This window comes from Rhinatrema bivittatum, chromosome 2 (genome assembly GCF_901001135.1).
Source record: "Rhinatrema bivittatum chromosome 2, aRhiBiv1.1, whole genome shotgun sequence".
In the NCBI taxonomy this organism is placed as follows: Eukaryota; Metazoa; Chordata; class Amphibia; order Gymnophiona; family Rhinatrematidae; genus Rhinatrema; species Rhinatrema bivittatum.
In genome coordinates, this window is record NC_042616.1 from 270,159,233 (window position 1) to 270,182,332 (window position 23,100).

At 43.6% G+C, this 23,100-nt stretch overlaps 1 protein-coding gene across 3 annotated transcripts in view; it reads left to right on the forward strand.

The window, feature by feature from the left end:
* STARD3NL (STARD3 N-terminal like) overlaps positions 1-23,100 on the forward strand; it is a 103,875-nt gene that overhangs the window by 23,956 nt on the left and 56,819 nt on the right. For all 3 annotated transcript variants that reach the window (XM_029589519.1, XM_029589517.1, XM_029589518.1), the window contains exons 2-3: positions 8,901-9,197; positions 17,072-17,149. In XM_029589519.1, coding sequence (XP_029445379.1) covers positions 8,973-9,197; positions 17,072-17,149 — 303 coding nt within the window. In that variant the 5' untranslated portion in view covers positions 8,901-8,972. The remainder of the gene's footprint in view (positions 1-8,900; positions 9,198-17,071; positions 17,150-23,100) is intronic.

A 23,100-nucleotide genomic window follows, 5' to 3' on the forward strand; every position in this document is an offset into this window, starting at 1 on the left:
CACTTCCAAAGTAGTTCAAATGCTTTCAGCAGTTTTACAGGGAATGGTCTCACATTATGTCAGACCAGTGGATCCTAGATATTATACAGAAGAGATTCCCAGGAGCTTACGATTCCCATCGCTGACACCTTTATGATTTCTCCCTGTACACCAGTCATCAGGAGAGAAGTGGTAAGAACTACCCTGGAAAGATTTTAAAGATTGGATGTGGTAATTCTGGTTCCGATCGAGGCCCATAGCCAGGGAAGCTACTCTGTTTATTTTGTTGTCCCAAAGAAAACCTGGCCAAATCTTGGACCTGAAAGGAGTCGACAAAATGCTCCCGGGTTCTCTGTTTCAGAATGGAGACTCTTCATACCGTGATAGTGGCAGTAAAGAGAGGGGGGTTCCTTTCATCCCTTGACCTAGCAAAGATTTATTTTCATGTTCCTAGAGTGGATTTCTTTTTTAGCAAGTGCACTTTCCTACCCCAACCCAGTGGGAGTCCTTTCACACATCTCATTCACTTACCCCAGTCTGGTGTGGTCATCTCACTCTCCTCCTTGCCATATCCTCTCCCCTTCCCCCTCTCACCCCTCCTTCCCTCACTCTCTCTCCCCTCTTCTCTCTTTCCACTCCCTTTTTTCTCTAATCATACTCCATTTTGAGTTTGCTACACAGCTTTGACCCAAATACTGCACAACATTCTTTTGCAGTACAATATTTCATTCTCTTTTTCTTTCTGATTTCTCCAAAATAAGACCACTGTGAATTCTAAACATCTCCTTCTAAGGTGTTTGCTACTGCACCCAAATTAGTACACTTTTTTGTTTAATGAATTACTGATTCCAGCATACAGATTGTTAATACAAAAAATTGAGTAGGACCCAGGACCAACCCCATTGAAACCCCTCTTATAGGGCTTCTCAGGTTCTTCACGCTGAGCAATTGATAGCTATTCATAAATTACAAGAGATCGCAGAAAGAGGACGAAAGGCAGCAATTTCTGGAAAAGCTAAGAGAAGATGGGGAAAGTAATCACGACAGTGAAGGCACAAATGAAATTAAAAATAGCCAGTGCAGTAAAAACAGGGGACAAGACTCCTTTTTTAAAATTTAGATATGTTAGTGATAGGAGGAGGTGCAAAAATGGGACTGTATGATGCAGAAGTGAAGGGGAAGAATTTTTTGTAGAGTCTGACAAGGAGATTGCAGAATTGTTTAACAAATATTTCTGTTCATTTTTCACGGAGGAAGGGCTTAGAATAGGACCATAGAAAACTGCCACAAATAGGAATAGAAATGAGAGAGAGTTCAAACAATTTTCAGAAGACTGTGTTTGCAAGGAACTAGCAGAACTGAAAGTAAATAAAGCAGTGGGGCTGGACAGTAATGCATCCAAGGGTATTAAGGGTACTTAGGGAAGTTTTGGGAGCTCTGCTTTTCAAACATTTTAGTGTTTCTTTAGAGCTGGGAGTGGTTCAAAAGGACTTGAGGTTTCTCTTACAAGTGGGGAAGTAAGGAAGAGGCTGGGATCTACAGGCTGCCTAGTTTGACCTCACCGGTGAGCAAATTAATGGAATCTTACTTAAAACAGAGGATAGTACAGTTTTTGGAATCCTGAGGCTTTTTCATTTTGCCAGGGATAGGTCTTTTCCAATCGAATCAATTTCTTTGACTGTGTGTGACTAAAGAGTTAGATCTGGGGAGAGCCCTAGATGTAATATAATTGGAATTTAGCAAGGCCTTTGGCATGGTTCTGCATGGACAATTTACAAACAAACTGAACTCCCTAGGTATGGGACCTAAAATGACTGGCTGGGAGAGAAGCTGGTTGAGTAGAAGGCAACAAAATGGAGAAATCTAGTGAAGCTTGAGGAATGGTCTAGAGTTTGGAAGCTAAGATTTAATGCTAAAAAATGCAAGGTCATGCATTTAGGTTATAAAAACCCAAGGGAATGATACAGTATGGGGTAAAGTTCTATGCACAAAAGAGTGATATGTGGGGGTAATCGTTTCTGATGATCTTAAGGTGGCCAAACAGGTAGCTAAGGTGACAGCAAAAGCCAGAAGGTTGTTTGAGTGCATAGGGAGAAGAATAGCCAGCTGGTAAAAGGAGGTGATATGGTCTCTGTATAAGTCTCTGGTGAGACCCCACGTGGAGTGCTGTGTACAATTTGGAGACCATATTTTCCAAAGAATATAATCCAGATGGAGTCAGTTCAGAGGGCTCCTACTAAAATGGTCAGTAGTCTTCATAATGAAGCATATGGGGACAGAATTAAATATTTAAGTATGCGTACCTGGAGAAAAAGAGGGAAAGTGGAGATATGATAGAGACATTTAAACACCTCCAAGGAATAAATGCACAGGAGGCAGGTCTATTTCAACAGAAAGGGGTCATAGAATGAGGGTGTAAGGGGGTAAAATCAGGAGTAATCTAGGAAATATTTCTTTATGGAGAAGGCGGTAGACTCATGGAACAGCCTCTCTGTGGAGATGGGGACAGTGTCGAGGTTTAAGAAAGCATGTGATGAGCACACAGGATCTCTGAGGGAGGGGAAGGGATTGTGAAACTAAGCTGGAGGTGTGGAATGGCAGATTGCATGAACTGTATGGTCTTTATCTGCTGACATGTTCTGTGTTTCTATGTTTCTTAGGAGACACATTGAAGATTTTAGGGGTGGGAAGGGGGTTCCACACTGGGGCCATAGGACTTTCTTTAATGGATTCAGGGAGTGGGTGGGGAGATGTGGGTGGAGCCTTATCTACATTAGGGCTGGACAGGGGTGGGAGGGTGATTCATCATCAGGATCTCTGGGCTTTCTACAACAGATTCAAAGGATGAGAAGATGGACATTTAGGGGATTCTTAGGTAGATTGGGCTTTGCCTGATGTGGGAGGGGGACATCAAGGGCATTTGATGTCACCATCGGGGCTCCGGATAGATTTTCAAGGATGTATTAAAATTGGCTGACTTGACTTTAGTGTTATTTTCAGCCAAATATTAGCTAAAAATATCTGGATATCTTAGTCACTTGGCAGCTCTTTGAAAATATGCCCCTGTGGTTTAGAGTTATGTATATATACCAAAATATAAAGTAAATATTTTTTTCTGTTTCATCTCTCTTTTGTTCCTGTCCTGAGTGTATTAGGGATGTAGTTTAAATCATACTACTGTCTGAATAACACTGTATGCAGGTGTAGGGTGGCTGATGGGATAGGTATACAAATGTTGCTGATTAAAATGTCGGTTTGTGTTAATTTGGGATTCATTTACAGTACCTTGGTCTTCTTGTGCACAGACTAAGTGCTTCTCACTTTCCTTTACAGAAATCCTTGAAGAAATCTCACTTTTTTTTTGTTTTTTAGTGGGGCATCAGAAATGAGGTTGTGAAGATTGACATTTTAGTAATCTGTTAAAGATGGATACATTAAGTGATCAAAAATGTTACCTTGCTGATAGTTTTAATTTTTGACAGTTTTTCATTTTCCATAAACAGAGAGACTTGTTGACTGAAAGGTAAATGGTTTTAATTGCACTCGCTTGCACTTTAATGTTTTGTGAAGCAACTGTAGGGCTTCGTATCCTTTTTCATTTTTCCTAGTTGAGAATTAGCTATCACATACCAGCCTACTTTAGTTTCATGGCTAACTTGTCAGGCTATTAACATTTCCCTTGGCATAACATCTCACACTGTCTTGTGATGCCCCTTTGCCTTGAGTACTCAGGTCACAAACGTTTTTTATGGTCTTGGCATAAGACTGTGTTGGTTCAACACATATTTGCAAAGTGTGGGTGTATGGAATTGCTGCTTGTTCACAGAAATGAACTCTCAGAAAATCATAAACAATTTCAGCTTTTCTTTTTTTTTTTTAATTTATATGTATAAAGTGTTCGGCTTTCGACCATAAATGGTGAGAATTACTGCTCAGTAATGCAAAGAATGAGCAGTGTGACCCTTACTTGTAGATAAACATATCAGTGTAAAATGAATGCACATGCTAATTACTTCCCTACTGTCACCGGCAGGCAATGAGGTTTCAAATTACACTTTCTAAAAAGTCCATGATTTTCTTTATATATTGTGACATGTAAAACTGCCTCTTTTCTGTTGGATGTAAGATTTGTACTGATATTATGTGCAGCAATATATGGAGGAGGGAAAAGAGAAGGTTAATTGGCTTAATGAGAATCTAGGGCATGTCTGGCTGTGCAGTTGTTTCATTGACATATTTATTTATAAGGATGTGGATTCTTGATGTGACCTTCTGAGAGATCACATGTGAGCTGGTGAACATGTATTAAGAGCCTGATGGATCTTTACCTGTCTGTTAGAAAGCATGGACTGGTAAATAAAGTTTTTATACTTTTTTATTTTTGTGCCCTGTTTTTATGGATTGCTCATGGAGTTGGGTGCAGCGGTGAAGTGTATTTTCGATCAGAGGACAGGTAGGAAAAAACTAGAAAACAAAAAAAGGTTTCAAACTATATCTTTTTATTTCAGTCTGGTAGTTTCTCTTTTCTCCTAACTCAGTTAGACCCAGGGCTGGGATCCTGGTGCCATGAGCCATGATTCGCCACTACCTGATGATTTTTCCCTATATTTTAAGAAACCCTCCCACTGTTATCAGTCTGGTCATACAGCGATGGTCCCAAGACCGGGAGTCCTGCGCCAGCCATCCTTCTAGGACCACCGTATCAAGGACTCTACGTCTGGCCACCTGGTGTTGCCCTTAACAATGACCACAACTCCCTCTCCTCCCCAGGGGCTGTAAACACTGCCCCTCCACAGCATCACCAGCCCCGGCCAATCCAGGGTGTGGAAGACCTGTTTCAAGAATCAAACCAGAATGCAGCCACTGTCCTGCTGGGCCAGCTAGTTTCAGGCTGTTTTATCAGTTGCTAATGTCTCGTGTTACAGCATAAATCGGCAGGGGCATGAGGTTAGCACCAAGGTGAAGAGTGTCTTTAGTTGTTAAAATCTAGTGTGTGTGTTTAGTATATTTAATTAAGATTTATACACAAGCTATTGGGACCTCATAGGTCATTTTTTTCAGATGTTTCTGCAGCAGTGCAGAGAGAGAGAATACGTTTTGAATTTAAAAAAAAAACAAAACTTTTTTTGGAGTGATATTTGTCAGGCGTGGCTGGGGTTTGACTTGTAGAAAAAAAGTGGGTGTGTGGTAACTCGCGTGGTATTTGCTTGGAAACAGCCAGAGGAAAAAAAGGAGGCAGCTCTGGCTGTTTGTTTAGTACAGTTTATTTACAGTGAAACAGAGGGAAATGCACAACAAAACGGGCAGCTCACCTTGAAGTTCAGGTCTCTCACAAACAACAAAAGAGCAGTACAAGCCAAATAACTAATATAAGCAGCTCACCTTGACTTCAGTCAAGTCCCAGTCTTAAATAAAGCAGATCTTAAGTTAATGTCACTCTCAAACCTTAAATGTAGCAGGTCTTCTCATACGGTGGGTCTCTGTCTGTTCCCTGGGGCCTGCTTAACCCTTCTAGGCCCTGAGGTCTTATACTTTGGTGAAGGGCTCCTCCCTTCACCCAGGATTCCCTGTGGGTCTGAAATTAAAGAGGACTGGGCGAGATATCTGTGCCCCGTCCTCTATGGTAGTCTGAGGAAGTTTTCTGTACACTCCTTCACATATCCTCCCCCTCAGCTTAGCCTTGCTGGGATGAGCATCTGCCTGGTCAAGGAACACTTCTCTTGACAGGAAATCTGCATTGGCATTCTCCCTTCTTGTCCTATGTCGGATGTTATAGTTGAGAGCTGAGAGGCCAAGAACCATCTCAAACACCTCGTGTTGGCCTCCTTATTCCTATTCATCCATAGGAGTCGTTGGTGGTCCATTATGAGTGTGAACTGCCATCCCAGCAGGTAATAGTGCAAGGCCTCTAAGGCCCAATTGACTGCCAAGGCCTCCTTCTTAACCAGTGAGTAACACCCCTTGTGTTGCATCAGCTTCCAGCTAATGTATGTCACAGCATGTTCTTGTTTTCGATAACAAGGTATGCATCTTAAGGCGGAAATAGTCAGGATATGGAGAATAGCTATAGGGGTGCATCCTGATCTATCGGAGATAATAGGTCGATCATTAGATTGGATCAAAGGACCCTGAAAAAGAGGGACAGTTATAAAGACTTGGTGTCGTGCGTTGGTCAGAATGGTCAAGGTATTAGCGGAAGTCATCAATTCTGGGAAAATGGGTAGGAGTCTTGCTAAGTTCAGATTTATTAAGTATTTATCTTTTCCTGTTCGAAGGTATTATTTATATATTTAGATATGTGGATTATTGACGCTCTTTTGCAAAGTTTTGTTCTTTGTAAACCGGTGTGATTTGTAATTTTGTACAGGAATATTGGTATATAAAAATAATAAATAAATAAATCCTTTTCCTGGATTAAGATGACTCCCAAGCTGACTTCTGAGGCATCAGTGTGTACCAAGAAAAGCTGGACTTCACCAAACCTATCAGGACTGGTTCAGAGCATATCATCTCCTTCAGGGCCCTGAAGGCCTTCTCTCCTTCTTTGAGTAGTTGGAAATAAACCTTCTGTAGTATCTTATAATGCTTAGGAAAACTCTCTCTTTTGCTTTTGTTTTTGGGACTGCCACCCAGGTGATTGCCTCAATCTTTTTGATCTGGGAATGGAGCTTGTCCTTTCCCAGGGTGTAGCCAATATACTGGACCTCTTGTTCTCCCAGCAAATATTTCTTGGGGCTAGCTGTTATCCCTGCTTTCTTCAGACTGGTTAACATGCCCTGGAGTTGGCTAAGATATGTCTTCCAGTCGGGGCTGCAGACCATGATGTTATCCAAGTAGACAGCTGTGTACCCATGATGTGGGCAATGCAGGTGGTCGACCAATTGTTGAAACATTTCAAGGGCACCATTAAGGCCAAAAGGAAATACGGTGACCTAGAAAGATTTTCCAGGTGTCGAGAATGCAGTCTTCTCTTTCACAGAGAACATGTGAGGCACCTGCCAATAACCTTTAGTAAGACTGAAGGTAGAGATGAACTGGGCTGATCCCAGATGCTCAGTCAGTTCATCCATTTGTGGCATCCGATAGGCATTGAGTTTTGAGACCTTGTTGACCTTTTTAAAGTCGATACCGATCCTTAGGCTGCCATCTGGCTTCGGCACCAATACTATGGGTGAGGACCTATCGCTGTTAGTCTCCTCTATTACCCCAAGATGGAGCATCTCCTTCACTTTGGTGTCGGTGACGTGGCACCTGGCCTTGAGAATTCAATAGGGTCATTGCCGTACCACAGTTCAAGGAGACTAAAAATCTTATATTACACCAGATGGGTACAAATGGGTAGGTTTCAGAAGCTCTCCTTGTTTTTTTCTACTCTCTGCTTTAGGTCAGCTGTCTGTGTAGTGAACAGCTGTTCTCCAAAAGGGAACCTGAGCTCTGTCCACTTCAGGTCGACCTAAAGGCCAAACTCTCCTTCCTCTACCACTCTGACTCCTTTGCCCTCGACTTCTTCTTCAGGAGGTTTACGTGGTAGATATGAGGTGTTTTTTTTTCCGTTTTATCTGGCTGTGCTATTTTGTAATTCATGGACCCTGTTTCCTCCAAAACTTCATAGGGTCCTTGCCAACAGGCTAACAACTTGCTTTCCAAAGATGAGGAGGACAAGGACATGATCCCCTGTCTGGAATTCTTGTGGGACTGTGGAAAGATTGTAAGCTCAAGCTTGGAAACACTAAGCCTTTTCCCCACACAGGAGGGTCACCTTCCCAGCCTTTTTTAGGCAATTCTGCACTTGGAGCACGTACCATATATAATCGTGCATAAGTCAAGAAATTTAAGCCAGAAATTAGGCACAAAAAAAGCTTTCTCGACTTATACACGTGTATACTACACGTGTAGTATACACGTGTAGTATACACATGTTTGTGCAAAGCCTCCCGACACCCCCCCACCCCCCCAACTCACCAAAAGTCCCTGGTGGTCTGGGGGGGGAGGGACTCGGGCGCGATCTCCTGCTCCTGGGCTGTTAGTGTCCCCTAATCAAAAATGGCACCAGTGTGTGACAGGGGCCGGCCAATGGCACCGGTAGTCCCTATCACATGGTAAGAGCTAAGGGCCACTAGCACTATTTTGGTAATTGGCAGCCGACAGCCCGGGAGTGGGAGATTGCACCTGGGCTCCCTGCTGGACCACCAGGGACATTTAACAGGATCAATATTGCATTTTACATTGCTTCAATGATTACTGGTACTTTGGGTAACATCACAGTGTTGTGTCATTTGAGACTGAGTTATAATCTCTTTGTTGTGTATCTGGGCTTTTATTAGTGGAAATGAGATGTCAGGTCTTGGGTTATGGTCTCACCCTATTAGGTGTCTGGAGGAGAGCAGAGTGACATCAAGAATGGTGGATATTTATTGTGAGAAAATTCCAGCAGAAAAATTGCTGAGTAACAAATCAGAGCTGCAGCTTTTCCATTAGTCTTCTTTGTTGGACAAATATCAGAAAGACCTTTATAGAGTATGAAGCATTCCTACATTGTACAGGTCATTAGTGAGACCTTGCCTGCAGTATTGTGGCCAGTTCTGGAGACCTGACCTCCAGAAGGATAGAGGTAGAATTGAAGTGCTCCAGAGGAGAGTTGACATGAAGGTACAGGGTCATGAACAAAAAACCTGGCAATCTAAACATGCCAAATGTAAACACTGACCCCCATAAACTTCAAAAAATGCCCCCTGCCACACCAGTTGCCATAGGTGGTCTGAGGAGTAGGGGAGCTGATTCTTTATAAATATGTGTAAGGTGGTGTTAGCAGGGGAAATTGATTTGTTTTCTTTTAATGCAATTTGTCAATAGTGTATGCTAAAATAAAACATTGCTTGATGTTTTCTTTTTTTTTCTCTTTGTTTTCTCTCCTATTTAAGGTACCCTGCTTGCATGGGTCTGTCTGCTAGTGATGCTGAAGCAAGGAAAGGGCTCCTGTGACCAGACTCGCGATGTACCAGGTGGCAGGTGACAGTGGGATCGTTCGGAGCAGCAGTCTGAGCTCCCACGTGTCCTTACACGATGCCTATTCTATCAATCAGGCAGAGCTGATGGCCAGAATAGAGTCTTATGAGGGAAGAGAAAAGAAAGGCATCTCTGATGTCAGAAGGACATTCTGTTTATTTGTCACCTTTGACCTCTTGTTTGTAACCTTGCTATGGATAATAGAGTTGAATGTGAGTCATCTTTCTAAATGCAGTTGTGGGTTTTTAGGGAGGTGGGGAGAGCCTTGCTTTCTGTGGCACAATGAGAGACAATATTTGAGGCAGCATCACAATATGCTGTGAAGCATGATGCAGAACGAATGGGATTGGCTGCAGGAAAAATGACTGCCATGATACATTGTGATAATCGGCATAAATGATACTAAAGGTTGAATAAAGAACACCTTTTCCTTATTTCTTCTGCTGAAGGCTCAAATCAGACATGAATGTATAACCTCTCATAAAAGTGCCATTTTTATTACTACTGTTGAAATTTGTTCAGATTAGATATGTAAGGTCATAGTCTCCAGCAAAATATTTTACCTCATTAAATTTAATAGTATAGTATACAGTAGTATGATTTTTTTGGGTGATCACTCTATTCAAGTTTATTTTGTTAAAATGTCACATTTTTTTGACCATGGTAATTTTCATGGATCCTATTCCTGTATCTAGCTGTTAGTACATGAATGAGGATCTTAAGAGGTGTGCATTTTGGTATTCCACTTGTTTTCCTCCTTTTAATAGGAAGCATTTACCTGTATGAATTGTAAGTGACCCATGCTTCTAATGCTTCTTACAGTGTACACATATGGTGACTTTCCAGAATAATGCTTAGCTGTGTGTATGCACAGAAAAGTCTCACCTAGCTTAGCTCTTCACTTTCCCGATCTCTTATGGCGTTGATGGATATATATATTTTTTTTTGGCACCTTGCCCTTTCTTGCTTGGCACTGGTACAGGAAGCAAAGTGTGAGAAGCAGGACCTATAACTTTCTAATGAGTTGGGTCAGGATGTGACTACAGGACAAAATATCGACCAAATGTCAGTGCATGCCATATCCCCCAAAATAAACTATGTTGAACAGAAAGCAACTGATTTTGTTGCCATTTGATATTATACTGTTTCTCCAAGGACAAGTAGAATGGCAGATCTTACATATGGGTGATGTCATTGGATGGAGCTTGGCCTAGAACTTTGATCTCAAAGATTCTCGAGCTTTCAAATATGCCTAGAACTCAGGCGAGTTCCCAGGCAGGAGTTCCATGTTGTTTCACCAATCAATCAGTATCTGTGGAGGTGCAGACAGTGAAGAATTGCACCATTCTTGTGGGGGGGAGAACTAATCCTTTTCACATTCTAAGGAGCTAGTCTCCATGGGAAGGAGCCCTGAATGATGTAGCTTCCCCTCCTGCTTGCCAGTGCTGGCAGTCTCCTTGTGAGAGAGAGTGAGCAGGAGCCTGGATAGGCAGCGTAGCTGTTAGACCTTTGGTGTCATGCTCGTTAATGGTTCCCTGTGCACACCGAGCCAGTGCACTGAAGGTCTGACATATTAATGTCAGCACCACTTCATGGACCAGGACTGCCATTGAGCACAGTGGTGACCCTTGATACCATCTAGGTGCCAGGGCACCCTCCAAACCATAAGGGCCATCAAGCGCCGTGCACACTGTTAATTGCCCTGGCTGGTGGTTCGGAGCCCTTTCATGTGCCAGAGGTGACGGTGAGCGCTGTCATGCACAGTAAATGCCATTGAGTGCCATGGGCTCTTGATGTACCAGAGGATCAGCATTCACCTGAGCGTCATTGAGTGCCATCGGCCTTGATGCGGCGGAGAAGTGGCACCGACCTCGAATATCTAGGTATAGACTGTGTTGTGGATCAGGACTGCCATTGAGCGCCATGGTCACCATGCTATCAGAGACTCCATCAGTGCTGCCCTCTATGCCATCAAGGTACATGGTTGTCCTTGCCATCGAAGTGTGGGACTGCCCTCAAAGCCATTAAGTGCCATGGAGGCTATGAGGCATGTTTGCCAGTGATGCCATTTGTGGCTGCTTTTGACGATGTCTAGCACTATTGCTGCCAGGTTGCTCCAGTATCGCCATTGATTGCCTTGTTGCCCTCAAGGCTGTCAACCACTGGGGTATGGGGGTCCTGAGAGCCCTCAAGCACCATGAAAGCCCTCGGCTGACGAGCATAGAGTCTGGGGCAGCTGTGGCATCATCTGTTGCCAAGGTCGCCATCAACCCGTGGTACCCTGGAGCACTAAGGCATACAGGGTGCCCCATGACCTGGTGCCCTTGAGGCTAACAAGCATTGGAGGTGCCGATGAGCCCCCTTTGCGGTGTACAGAAATGCCATCAATGGCATAAAGTTGTCGGGTGCCGTGGGAGCTGATGTTCTCAGGTACTCGGAGCTGATGTACAGTGCCAAAGGCTCTGGGATCATGGGGCATTGAAGGCCCCACAGAGTTTTGAGCACCATTGGTGCTACTGACTGTCAGAGGTGCTGTCGAGGCTAGTGTAGGCACTGGCATAGATGCTATCGAGTCTGCAACATCGATTCCCTCAGGTGCATAGCTGAGCTGAAGGAAACTATTACATGCCATTGAGAGGAGCCATCATTGCTGTAGGGCCAGGAGTGTAGTGTCGGGAGTCTTTCATTCCACAGAAGAGGAGTATGTCTTTTGACCCCTCCCTTGTTAGCTTCTGTTGAATCCTCCTAGGGAAAGCCTCTGGGGCTCCGTCCCTTGCAGATCTGTTGCCAAACAGGAGCCTTGATTCTTTTTAATCTGTGCACCTCCTTGAGGGACAGGACCTCCGGATGCTGGGGGGATGGCAGCGATGGTTGTTGGACCATCCTTACTGGTCCATGGATTACTGTGGTGGCCTTATCCCGTTTACCTTGGGGGCCACCTGCACCCGATTCGGTCGCTTATGAACCTTAGCAATCAGCGACAGAAACCTACTCTTTCGTGGAGAATTAGGAAGGTTTCCTGGGATTGGGAGTCCCCAATTCCCATTGCTTTCCTGTCCCTTTGTGAATGGAAGATACAACTGTGTTTCCAGAGGCAGTCCTTATGGGTTCCCCCTTGGACCCTGGTTGTCCATCCCTACAAGGGGTGGTTCTCTTTCTCCTTTTCCTGAAAAAGAGATTTCATTACCTCTGACTGGCGGTTGCTTTCTGTTCCCTGATGGGATCTGAGAGCAAGTTGGCGCTTTTTTCCTCAGTCATCCTAAGGCGCAGCACGTCTATTTCAAGAGGGAGTTATTCCGGATTTGGTCTCCCTGTCATACCAGGGTAATCCCTTCTGGGAGGCTTTCCAGTGAAGATTAGGGGTTTCTCCTGTGTGGAAGTTAGATTTTTGATACCTGCTGAGAACAATGTGCGGTTTTCACAAATTGCCGCCCTTGCCAGTCATTCTTGCATTTGAGACCCTACCTCAGTGAGGGGGGTTCTGGTCCATTTGCATCCCAGTTGGCAGGTATGACTTTCAACTTCTTGCCATATCCATGGCTGCATGAGTTAGAGGATGAGGGACCCCAAACCGAGGTGCTACACTTTTGTTGCAGTGACTTGCGAGCTATACTTCCCTCTTAGGGATAATGCTGCATGCAGGCAGGGAGGTCCTGGCTTAAGCAACCATTGTTCCATTTACTGGACTGCATGATTCCTTGGGGAAAGTATACATAATCATGGCCTTGAATATTGAAACCTTGACCAGGTTGTTGGACAGTCTGTTCCGAGATCGGACCGGCCCTGCCCTAGAACCCTTTGGGTTGCCAGGTGGTAAAGGAATCCTGTTTCTACAGGGGTTTGCAGTGGCGGCATCCCTGCTTTCTGTCTCTTGGTGGATTTCTTCCTCAAGAGGTTCGCTCTCAATTTCAGCTCTTCCTATCATGCTAAGGGGGGTGGGGGGGGGTCTACCTCGGAGGGTAACTCCTGACTGCAATCAGCACAGCGAGTTGTTTGGTTGGATTTGTTGAATATGGCCTACCAATTCTTTTTTTCTTATCCCTGTAGCCCTGGGGTCTGCCTCATTGTGTTCTTTGCTCCTTGGGGGGGTGGGGGGGGGGGGGGTGTGTGTGTGTAGAGAAAAGCTAAGCCATTCATGGTATATCTTAGTGCAATGGTTCTCAACCTTTTTTCGGCCAGGACACACCTGACAGATGGTTCTCACATGCGTGGCACACTGAACAAGTGACTGTCACAGGGCTATATGTAAACATGCACTCTGCATCCATGGGAACCCCCTCGCCCCCTGACAATGGGTCAGAACAGAACTAGGTCATTACCCATACAACTCACCATACAAAAAAGATATTCTGGTTTTGGTGACCTTGGTAAAAGCAAAACAAACTCACTTTACTACTAGATACAAAAGCCTTCCTTATGAAAAGACAGTAATTTACCACTAATGCATTTATTTCTTTATTTATCTATCTATCTATCTATCTATCTAACAGGTTTTATTGACCGTCGTTTAGTTACCACTTTCACAACGGTTTACAAACTTTAAGAAAATAAATACATCATTTTTATAATAACATTAAAAGGCATAAAACAGAAACAATCTAAGCACAGATTATTAACAATAAAAGTAACTGGTAAAAGATAAAACAAATAAGAAGTAAAAGGTAGAAGCACTGAAGTTCTTTTTATGCATCTGTATTGTAGATCTTTTTAAATAACCATGTTTTCAGGTTTCGCTTAAATATCTTAAAGTCTGATTGTAGTCTCAATTCGGTTGGCATTTCATTCCAAAGTTTTGGGCCTGCTAATGATATGGCTCTCTCCCGCACTGATGTTAGTTGGCTGTGTTGACTGATGGAATGGACAGTAAACCCTTATTTGCCTATCTTAAATTTCTCTGCAGCGTATGAAAACATATTGCAGCTTTCAGCCAATCATTATTTTCTCCAAAGATTATTTTGTGTAAATTACATAAGGTCTTAAATTGTAAGCGTGATTCTATTGGAAGCCAATGTAGTGCCATCAAAACCGGTGTGTTATGTTCATCTCTTCTTTTTCCCATTAATATTCTTGTTGCACTATTCTGCAGTAGTTGAAGTGGCCTGAGTGTTGATGCCGGAAGCCCCAAGAGCAAAGTATTGCAATAATCAGTACCCGCAAAAATCAAAGATTGTAAAATCCTATTGAGAAAACACAAGATTGATACAAATGCCTACATGCTAGTAAAATACCTCACCTCAGTCACACACATAGCAGACCTTCACCAAGGACAGAAAGACCACAAATTATAAATTTGGAGACAGAAACTGGAATGGAAAACCAAAAAAGCCTCTCTGCATGCAATGCAAACCTGGAGAAATGGAAACAAATATAGCACCTAACATAGTCCCAGGATCTGCAATAATGCACACAAACTAATCTGCACAAAGTTACTACACCTGCATTATGGCATGCACTCAAACAGTTACAACCCTATCTATGAAAAGGTAACACTACAAATCTTTACCAGACCCTAAACACCAATATACTTTCTATTAGGAAAACAGAATAAGCCAAACTGCTATTGAACCCAATGCAGAAATAAATTGTAAAACTATACTAATAAATGTTACAAAACAGCTGATTAACAGAATAACATCCAACAATTAAAAACTCATAAAAATTTTAAAATTGTCCAAATACCAATTAAATATTTCGAAACAGATTACATAATACCCAGTAATTAAAATGGCAGTCAGTCAAGAAAAATAAACTTAAAAAGACACCTTTACTTACCATCTCCAGCAACTCTCCTACTCCTTTCTCTTGCAGGCCAAAAGCACACACCAGAAGCAGAAGTGGTGGCTGAAGCTCTGTCTTCACTATCCTCTTCTTAGGGCCCACAACCAATCACTCACTCACACACACATACCCCAAATTAGACCCCATGACCAGTCTTGGTCTCTCATGCACACACCAGTCATCTTCCTGACCAGTCTCTCTCTCAATCACACACATGCTCTCTTATATACAAGCTCAAAATCACACACAAATGCTCTTGCACCCATTTGCACCCACACACACCAGCCCTTACCCAGGCACCCATTCACACCCACACACACCAGACCTCACCCAGGCACCCATTCACACCCACACACACCAATTCACACTCAGGCTCCCATTCACACATGCATACACTGGGCCTCACCGTCAAACCTCTTCTTCCTGCCATCAGGGATGGGCTCCAGTTCCATTGCAGCTTTACTCCAGCGGGACTTCTTTTTCACTGCCACGGGTATGGGCTCCCGTGGCAGTCTTGCTTGGCCAGGGTCAGGCTTCCTCTTCGCCACAACGGGGATGGGATCTCCTGGTGGCCTTGCTTCATCGGGGTCGGTTTCCTCTTCACCACCACGGGGATGAGCTCCCGTGGCGGCCTCTCTTCAACACTGATACTCCTCCCAACCCCCCACCCCGGCCTATGCTATGTCCCTTCTTCCTGCCTCACCGGCCAATCAGAAGCTTCCTCCCTTCTTTCTACTCCCAGTGGCAGGTAAAAAGGAGGAGGCTTCCGATTGGCCTGCACGGGGGCAGGAAGAATGGAGGAGGCTTGTCATTGGCCCGTGAGGGCAGGGAACGGGAAAGCACAACTGGGGCAGTGGGACACCGGGAGCTGCAACACACCTGCCGGTGCTTGGCGACACACCGGTGTGTCGCAACACACCGGTTGAGAATTGCTGTCTTAGTGAATACCTACAGGGATCGGTACTCCACTTTTTCCCTGTTTTTTTTAATCAAGTTCTGTCCAGTACTGCCTTTAGCTTTTCATACTTCACTGGGTTAACCAAAGTGCCTTCCTACTCACCTGAGCTATCCTATGGACAGGATGAATAGACTTATCCTTGAAAGGGTGAGCTTCAGGCCTAGCTTAACTCCCTATTTGGGGGTTTTAGGGCTAGTGATCCCATTTCAGGGATTGGCTTTCATCCCCTGACACTCTTGACATCTGTCCTGGGTGGTCAGATCTGTCTGGTACTTTGGCAGATAATGTCAGCCACAGAATTGGCTGTTGTTGCCGCTTCTTCTTCCAAGTGTTGATTGGGTTTTTCTGGCCATTGTGCCTATCAACCAGTCATTGGGTGTGCTTCTGAAAAGGCTTCTGTCCTTCAGATGCTAGTGGCCCGCAGTTTTTCTGGAGGGCTTTCTGGCCCCAGTTAGTTTTTCGGTTGTCTTGTGACACCGAAGAAAACTGTGTGGTCTTTGTCCACAATTTCTTCTCTTGATTGATTTTCTAGGTCTTTTCCTATATCCAGGCAAATCTAGATGTACTTTTCCTGTCGGGGTTCGCTGATCCAAAACACTGACTGTAATAGTCCTGTGAGTCAAAGTATGCTTCTCGCTGGACTTCCCATCACACGCCTGCCTTAAGTACCTCTGCTACTCATCAAGGTTTTGTGTCTCTGTTCTTTGGTTTCTTTTGTAGAACCCAACTTTTTTCCCACCTACACCCATTTTTGGGTTGGCTGCCTCACAGGCAAATGGGAGAAAAGTGGTGCTTTCAGCACTGTGGAGTTTCCTGCTTTGTCCTGTTTTGAGCAGCCTTTAGCTAGGGATTCACCCTTGTGTGAGGACTGCCATCCTGCTTGTTCTTGGAGAAAGCAGAATTGCTTACCTGTAACGGGTCTTCTCTGAGGACAGCAGCATGTCAGTCCTCACAAAACCCACTCACCTCTCCTTGGAGTTGGTTTCTCCATGTATTAGCTATATCATGGACTGAGGGATTCTGCCTAGAGGGCAAGGTGATAACTACAGCTGCACATGCTCAGTAGGGCATGTTTGAAAGCTCTACAATCCTTGAGATCAAAATTCCAGGCTGGACTCCATCTGATGATGTCACCCATATGTTTTCATTTTTATTTTAAATTCCTAAATCAACATAAAATCAAATATAGCTTATATAGAGATTTTGGAATTTGAGTCCCATGATGAACAGTGTTGAAGGCATCATTTTGGGTTGTTATGAGAATTGGGATTACAACAGATCAAGGTATTGAATTTTAGTTTGAAATTATGTAATGCCCCAGTCTTGTTTTTTGTTTGTTTATTCCTGCAGGTAAATGGGGGCATTGGGCCTGCTTTAGTCAAAGAAGTCATGGAATATAACTATTTTAATTCATTTTTTGATATATTTGTAAGTATATTTTTTTCTTTATCTTATTGTTGGTACACAATATAGACACAAAGTGAGAATGCTGAAAGAGGTTTTATCCTTTTCAGGACAGAAACTCAGGTTTTTTAAATATTATTTTAAAGGGATGTATATAATGTAAAAAGTTGTTTACAGCGTGGTGCAGAAGCAAGCATAAGCAACTGAAATGAAAAATCAGTAGTCATTGAGTTGTTACTAGTTTTCTGTTGATAAGCAGGATGAATTAGCCATTACATATGAGTGATGCCATCCAGTGACATTCATGCACCAATGTATTCGGGTACAATGCACATGGCGCACCTATGCACTTCGGGGTAGATTTTCAAAGGGGTACGCGCGTACCCCCCGAAAACCTACCCCAAACCCCCCCTGCGCGCGCCGAGCCTTTTTTGCATAGGCTCGGCAGCGCGCGCGCAAGCCCCGGGGCTTGCATGGAGAGGCGTGCCGGGGGGCGTGGCAGTCGTGACGTGGCGTTTCGGGGGCGTGGCACGGGTGACGCGATGTTTCGGGGTGGCGCTGCGGGCATGGTTTCGGCCCAGGGGCGTTCCGGGGCGTGGCCACGCCCTCCGGAACAGCCCCCGGGTCGGGTGATGGTGTGCCAGCAGCCCGCTGGCGCGCGCAGATTTACGTCTGCCTCCGGCAGGCGTAAATCCGTTGATAAAGGTAGGGGGGGTTTAGATAGGGCCGGGGGGGGGGGGGGGGGGGGTAAGGGAGGGGAAGGTGAGGGGAGGTGAAAGATAGTTCCCTCCGAGGCTGCTTCGATTTCGGAGCGGCCTCAGAGGGAACGGAGGCAGGCTGCCCCGATCCCGGATTTTAATGGATACGCGTGGCTACGCGCGTATCTATTGAAATCCCGTGTACTCTTGTTCGCGCCTGGTGTGCGAACAAAAGTACGCGCTTGCACAAAATTATAAAATCTACCCCTTGATGCATGATGTTCCGGTGTACTCTATGCACAAGGCTCATTCTTTGATCCATCTGGATGCATTGACACACCAGCTACACAGTGCAACAAGCCATCTTTACATGACCCCACAATGCACAGTGCAAGAGCACATCTTGCATTTCCAATGCAATTGATGCATAAGTTGACTAAGGATTCTTGACCTGCTCCCAACCTTGTCAAAGCTGCATTCATCCAAAGTGTCCAGGCATTCCAATCCAGCTAAACCATCGACGCATTGAGCTTCAGACCCAGGTCATCAAGTCTCTTTGCCAACACAGCTTTACGCAGACCATCCTAGGTCTTGCTGGACAAGGGGTTGTCTTACCTTTACCTCCTACGTTGACAAGAGCCCTCACTCCATCCACACTGCTAGAATAGGGCCTTCATCTAGAAAATTCGGATCCAGTATATTCTTCTATATCTCTTAATCAAATGCAAGAACCTGTGTTTATTTCTGAAGATGGCCCACTGTCTTCTCCAGGTCAGAGGACATGACAATCACCCGACCAGATTACAGGTCTGGTGCAGAATTTCTTTGCCTCTTTAGCCTTGGAGATGGAAGGTAATATCCAACCTCTCTTTTCTACTTTTGCTGCAGCAATCCCTCAGACTGGAATCCCTATTGCCTATTGGGGTGAACTCCTCATCAGAACCCTTGATATGGGGTTCTTCCTCCTCCCACTCAGTTGCAGTAGAGTCCGTAGATTAGAGATGATTGACCAGGCTGTTTCTCATCAAGCACAACCAGAAGAGCCTCCTGGTTCACACTCCTCATCATTAGAGTCCTGGATCAATGAACACATGCTATTAAGTTCTGAAGAAGGCTCCTTCAAATCTGCTTCCAGATTCTCTTGATCATACATCTCTACCGGAGGACCTGACATATTTCAAATTTGTGGAAAAGTTGGGGGAAACGCTTGGCATCAATGTCCGTAAAGACAAAGATCCCCATTCAGAGATCTTCATCCTACTTTATATTTTAGACATCTCATTGGAGCTTATAGCACTTCCGGTCCATAATCTCTTCAATATTCTGCATTTCAGAATGTAGAAAACACCTATTTCTGGCATTCCTACTGCTAGGAATATTGACCTTTAAATTCAGGTACAAAAATCTCTGGGGTTTGGAGTTTTAAACTTGCTGCACCAATCTGTAGTTGTCGACTCTGCTCTGAAAAAGGCAAAAACGACAAGAATTCAGTCAAATTCACCTCCAGGAATGGACCATAAACTCCTTATTTATTTATTTTAAAAAGGTTTATATTCTGCCTATAGTGTGAAGTATTTGTGCTAGGTGGATTACATCGTTTAAAACCAAACATTCATAGACTACACATAAACAATAAAACAAAATCAACAGCAACAATGATTTCTTCGCATTGCCAGAAAGCCAATGTCATGCAGTCTTGGAGATATAATGCTCCCACCGCTGCCCTCCAAGAATCAGGTGAGCTGCCGAATTCTGAAAACTTGAATCACCCTAAGAGAAGCCACTGGTAATCCAACAAGTAAAGAACGCAGTAATCTACACTAGATAGAACAAAGGCTTGGACCACTGTCTGAAAGTCATGTTTATCTAAAACTTATTTCAGATGTTTCAACAGTCTAAGCTTGTAATAGCCAGATTTTAAAACATATTGTATATGATCCTTAAAAAAAGCCTTGAGTCAAATATGCAACCAAGTTACGTCTGACTCTCTAAAATGAACTGTAGTTTCTAAAATAAAATTATTCATGTTGTGTTTTGCCAGATAATTGACATCACATGAGAAGCATATTGCTTCAGTCTTATTATGTTCAGTAATAAATGATTTTCCTTCATCACCTCATTAATCAACCAAACATTTTCAGAAAGCTGATTCAAGGCAGTACTTGTATTTCCCTTTAGGGTAAAAAAAACAATTGCAGGTCATCTGTGTCACAATCTAAATTTAACAGCATACTTATCAAATAAGGAGCAAAGGGGACTTAGATAAATATTGAATAGCGCTGAAGCCAACACCAACCCTTGAGGGACACCACAGGGAATGTCAAACCAATCAGACTGAGATTCTGCAAAAGTAACCTGCTGTGTTCTGTCATGGAGATAAGAACTAAACCATGTTAGGACTGCCCCTCCCATTCCTATGGATTGTAAATCGCTGTAGTAGCACAGAATACGATACCGTGTCAAATGCTGAAGATACATCTAAAAATAAAGCAATTATAGCTTCTCCCTTATCAAATTCTTGAAACAGAAAATATGCAACAGGCCAGAGAAGTGTCTCCATGCTGTGCTTCTTTCCAAGACCGCATTGATGTTGACGTAGAATCTGATTTTCAGTCAGGAAATATGAAAGCTGCACATGGACAACTTTTCCCAGAATTTTCCCTGGCATGGGTAGGTTTGAGATTGGTAAACAACACGATAGTGCAAGAGAACATCAAAGTTCCACAAGAAATTCTTTAGAAGGTGTATATTTATTCAACAAACTTCTGCATGGCAACTCCACTGATTTCAAACAGCAGACATCTTATAAAAGTTACCCGACACGGACCCGTGTTTCACCATGGCTGCGTCGGGAGGGACAGTAAACATCAAAGAAATCAATTTTTTTACATACAATGTGGAACTATAACAAAAAGGCTACCAAAACAATTTAATTGTTGGTTAAAGAAACATACCTTAATATACACATTCCAAATGTCAACAGGGAGCGCATCCACCCTCATAAAAGACAGGCATTTAAACCCAAAAAAGGGCGCGAAAAGGAATCTATCGCGAGACTCAAGCAGTCCAATCACACCACAGACAATAACTTCAAACCAATCACGATCAGACGAACAGATGCCATTCTATCTCTCTATTTAGTCCCAATGGATTTACAGTACCTAGTGTATGGATCCACCTCTGTTCCCTTCGACCCAGGTGTCCTGCAAAGTCACCTCCCCGAGAGGGGCATGTGACCACTTCCACCACAAAGAAGAAAAGATCAGAGATGGAGTGTGATAACTGAGACCAATGATCAACCAAGGGCTCATTTTCCCGATGGTTCTGAATGTTAGAACAATGTTCAGTCATACGTGTCTTAACCATCCTGATATTCTTGCCCACATAGAAAAGCGGACAGGGGCACCTTATAACATATATTACACCTTGTGTAGTACAGTCCGAATCCAGACGCAGCTGGAACACACGTTTAGTAGAAGGATTTTCAAAAGACGAAACTGTGTCTGTATGACAACACATCGTGCAATGCCCACAGGGTCTGTGTGTACCTCCCAAATGTGGGCAATAACTAGAAGGCAGATCCGATGTCAAATGTTTTAAACTGGTCTGATGGCTATTTGTTTAAAAACTACACTGGGTAACAATTTTTAACATAATTTCTGTTGAGTTCGATTTTTCAGCTGTTTTAGACTTAAATAGGCATGCTTATTTCAAAACTGCAGTTAGTTTTCTTCTATCACGTCAAGTTTTTTCTCTACAGCCTATCTTAGGCCTGGATTTATCAAAATGCACTAAATATCGCATGCGATAGGAAAAAGGCCATTCAGTTTGTTTTCATGAAGACTATGAAGACATAAAGAGAGTCATTTATCTGTTGCAGAATCACAAGCACAATTGGATCATCTGTGTTGACCTTAAAATGGTCTGCTTCCTTCTTGGTCAGCAATAAGGATACACCAAGTATCCCTGTTTTCTGTATATGTGGGACAGCAGGGCTCGTGAGAAGCATTGGGTGCAGTCGAATTGGCCTCCAAGATCTGACCTCAAATCTGGTGATCCAAACATTCTACATGAGCCACTTGTTGACAGAACATTATTTTCCCACCTCTGCACATAAAACTGGGTCTCGTGAAGCAATTTGTTAAAGCTTTGCCAACTGAAGGAGACTGTTTCAAGTATCTCATTTTGGCATTTCCTAGCCTGTCGTTTGAAAAGATAAAGGCCGGTGTGTTTGATGGTCCACAAATTCGGCAGCTCATTAAAGATGAACATTTTATCGGGACAATGTCAGAACTCCAAAAGAATGCTTGGTTGTCATTCAAAAACCTTGTCAAGGACTTTCTTGGAAATACCCAAGCACAGAATTATACTGAAATTGTCCAGAAACTCTTGGAGAGCTTCAAAATGCTTCGTTGCAACATGAGCATCAAAGTGCATTTTCTACATAGCCATCTTGCTGACTTCTCGAAAAACCTTGGTACAATCAGTGATGAGCAAGGTGAATGATTCCACCAAGATTTGAAGGTCATGGAGGCACAGTATCAAGGTAGATGGGATGTACATATGATGGCTGACTATTGGAGCATCAGGCAAGATTGTCCACTGCCGGAAAAGCTATAAGTGTAAATTTTTACCTTAATATGTATGTTTGGTAGGAGAACTTTACTACTTGCATACAATTTGACTTACAGTAACAATATATAGCCTTTGTATGAATAAAATAACTCTAAATAAACAGTATGTTCAGGTAATTTTTTCTTTTATTTCCTTTGTATGTATATTTTGTATGATTTTTGGGACAAAGGGGACGGTATCCTGTACCTTAAAAAGTTGACGTGATAGAGAAAAACTGGGGTCATTTTTGGATTCATATGTCAAAAGCTAGTCAAAAACAAGTGTCAGATCTAAATCAACGAAAATTGTGTTCCCCAGTGCATTGGAACAATGTCCTCCGTAAGAAAGTCCGCCTTTACAACATACTGTATATTGATGGAAAGAGTCAGGTATCAAGGGGACTAAAAGAGTTCTTAACCTGCCCCATTATATTTTCAGTTTCAATCAGCCCAACTTCATTAAGGGGTGGATTTTAAAAGGGTTACGCGTGTAACCCTTTTAAACCCCTCCTGTGCGCGCCGAGCCTATTTTGCATAGGCTTGGTGACATGCGTATGTCCCGGGGCTTGAAAAAATGGGCGGTGCGGGGTGGGGGCATGGCCAGAGGCTTGCGAAGGCCCGCTAGGCTGGGGGATCGTGCACTGGCACTCGGCCGGCACGCACA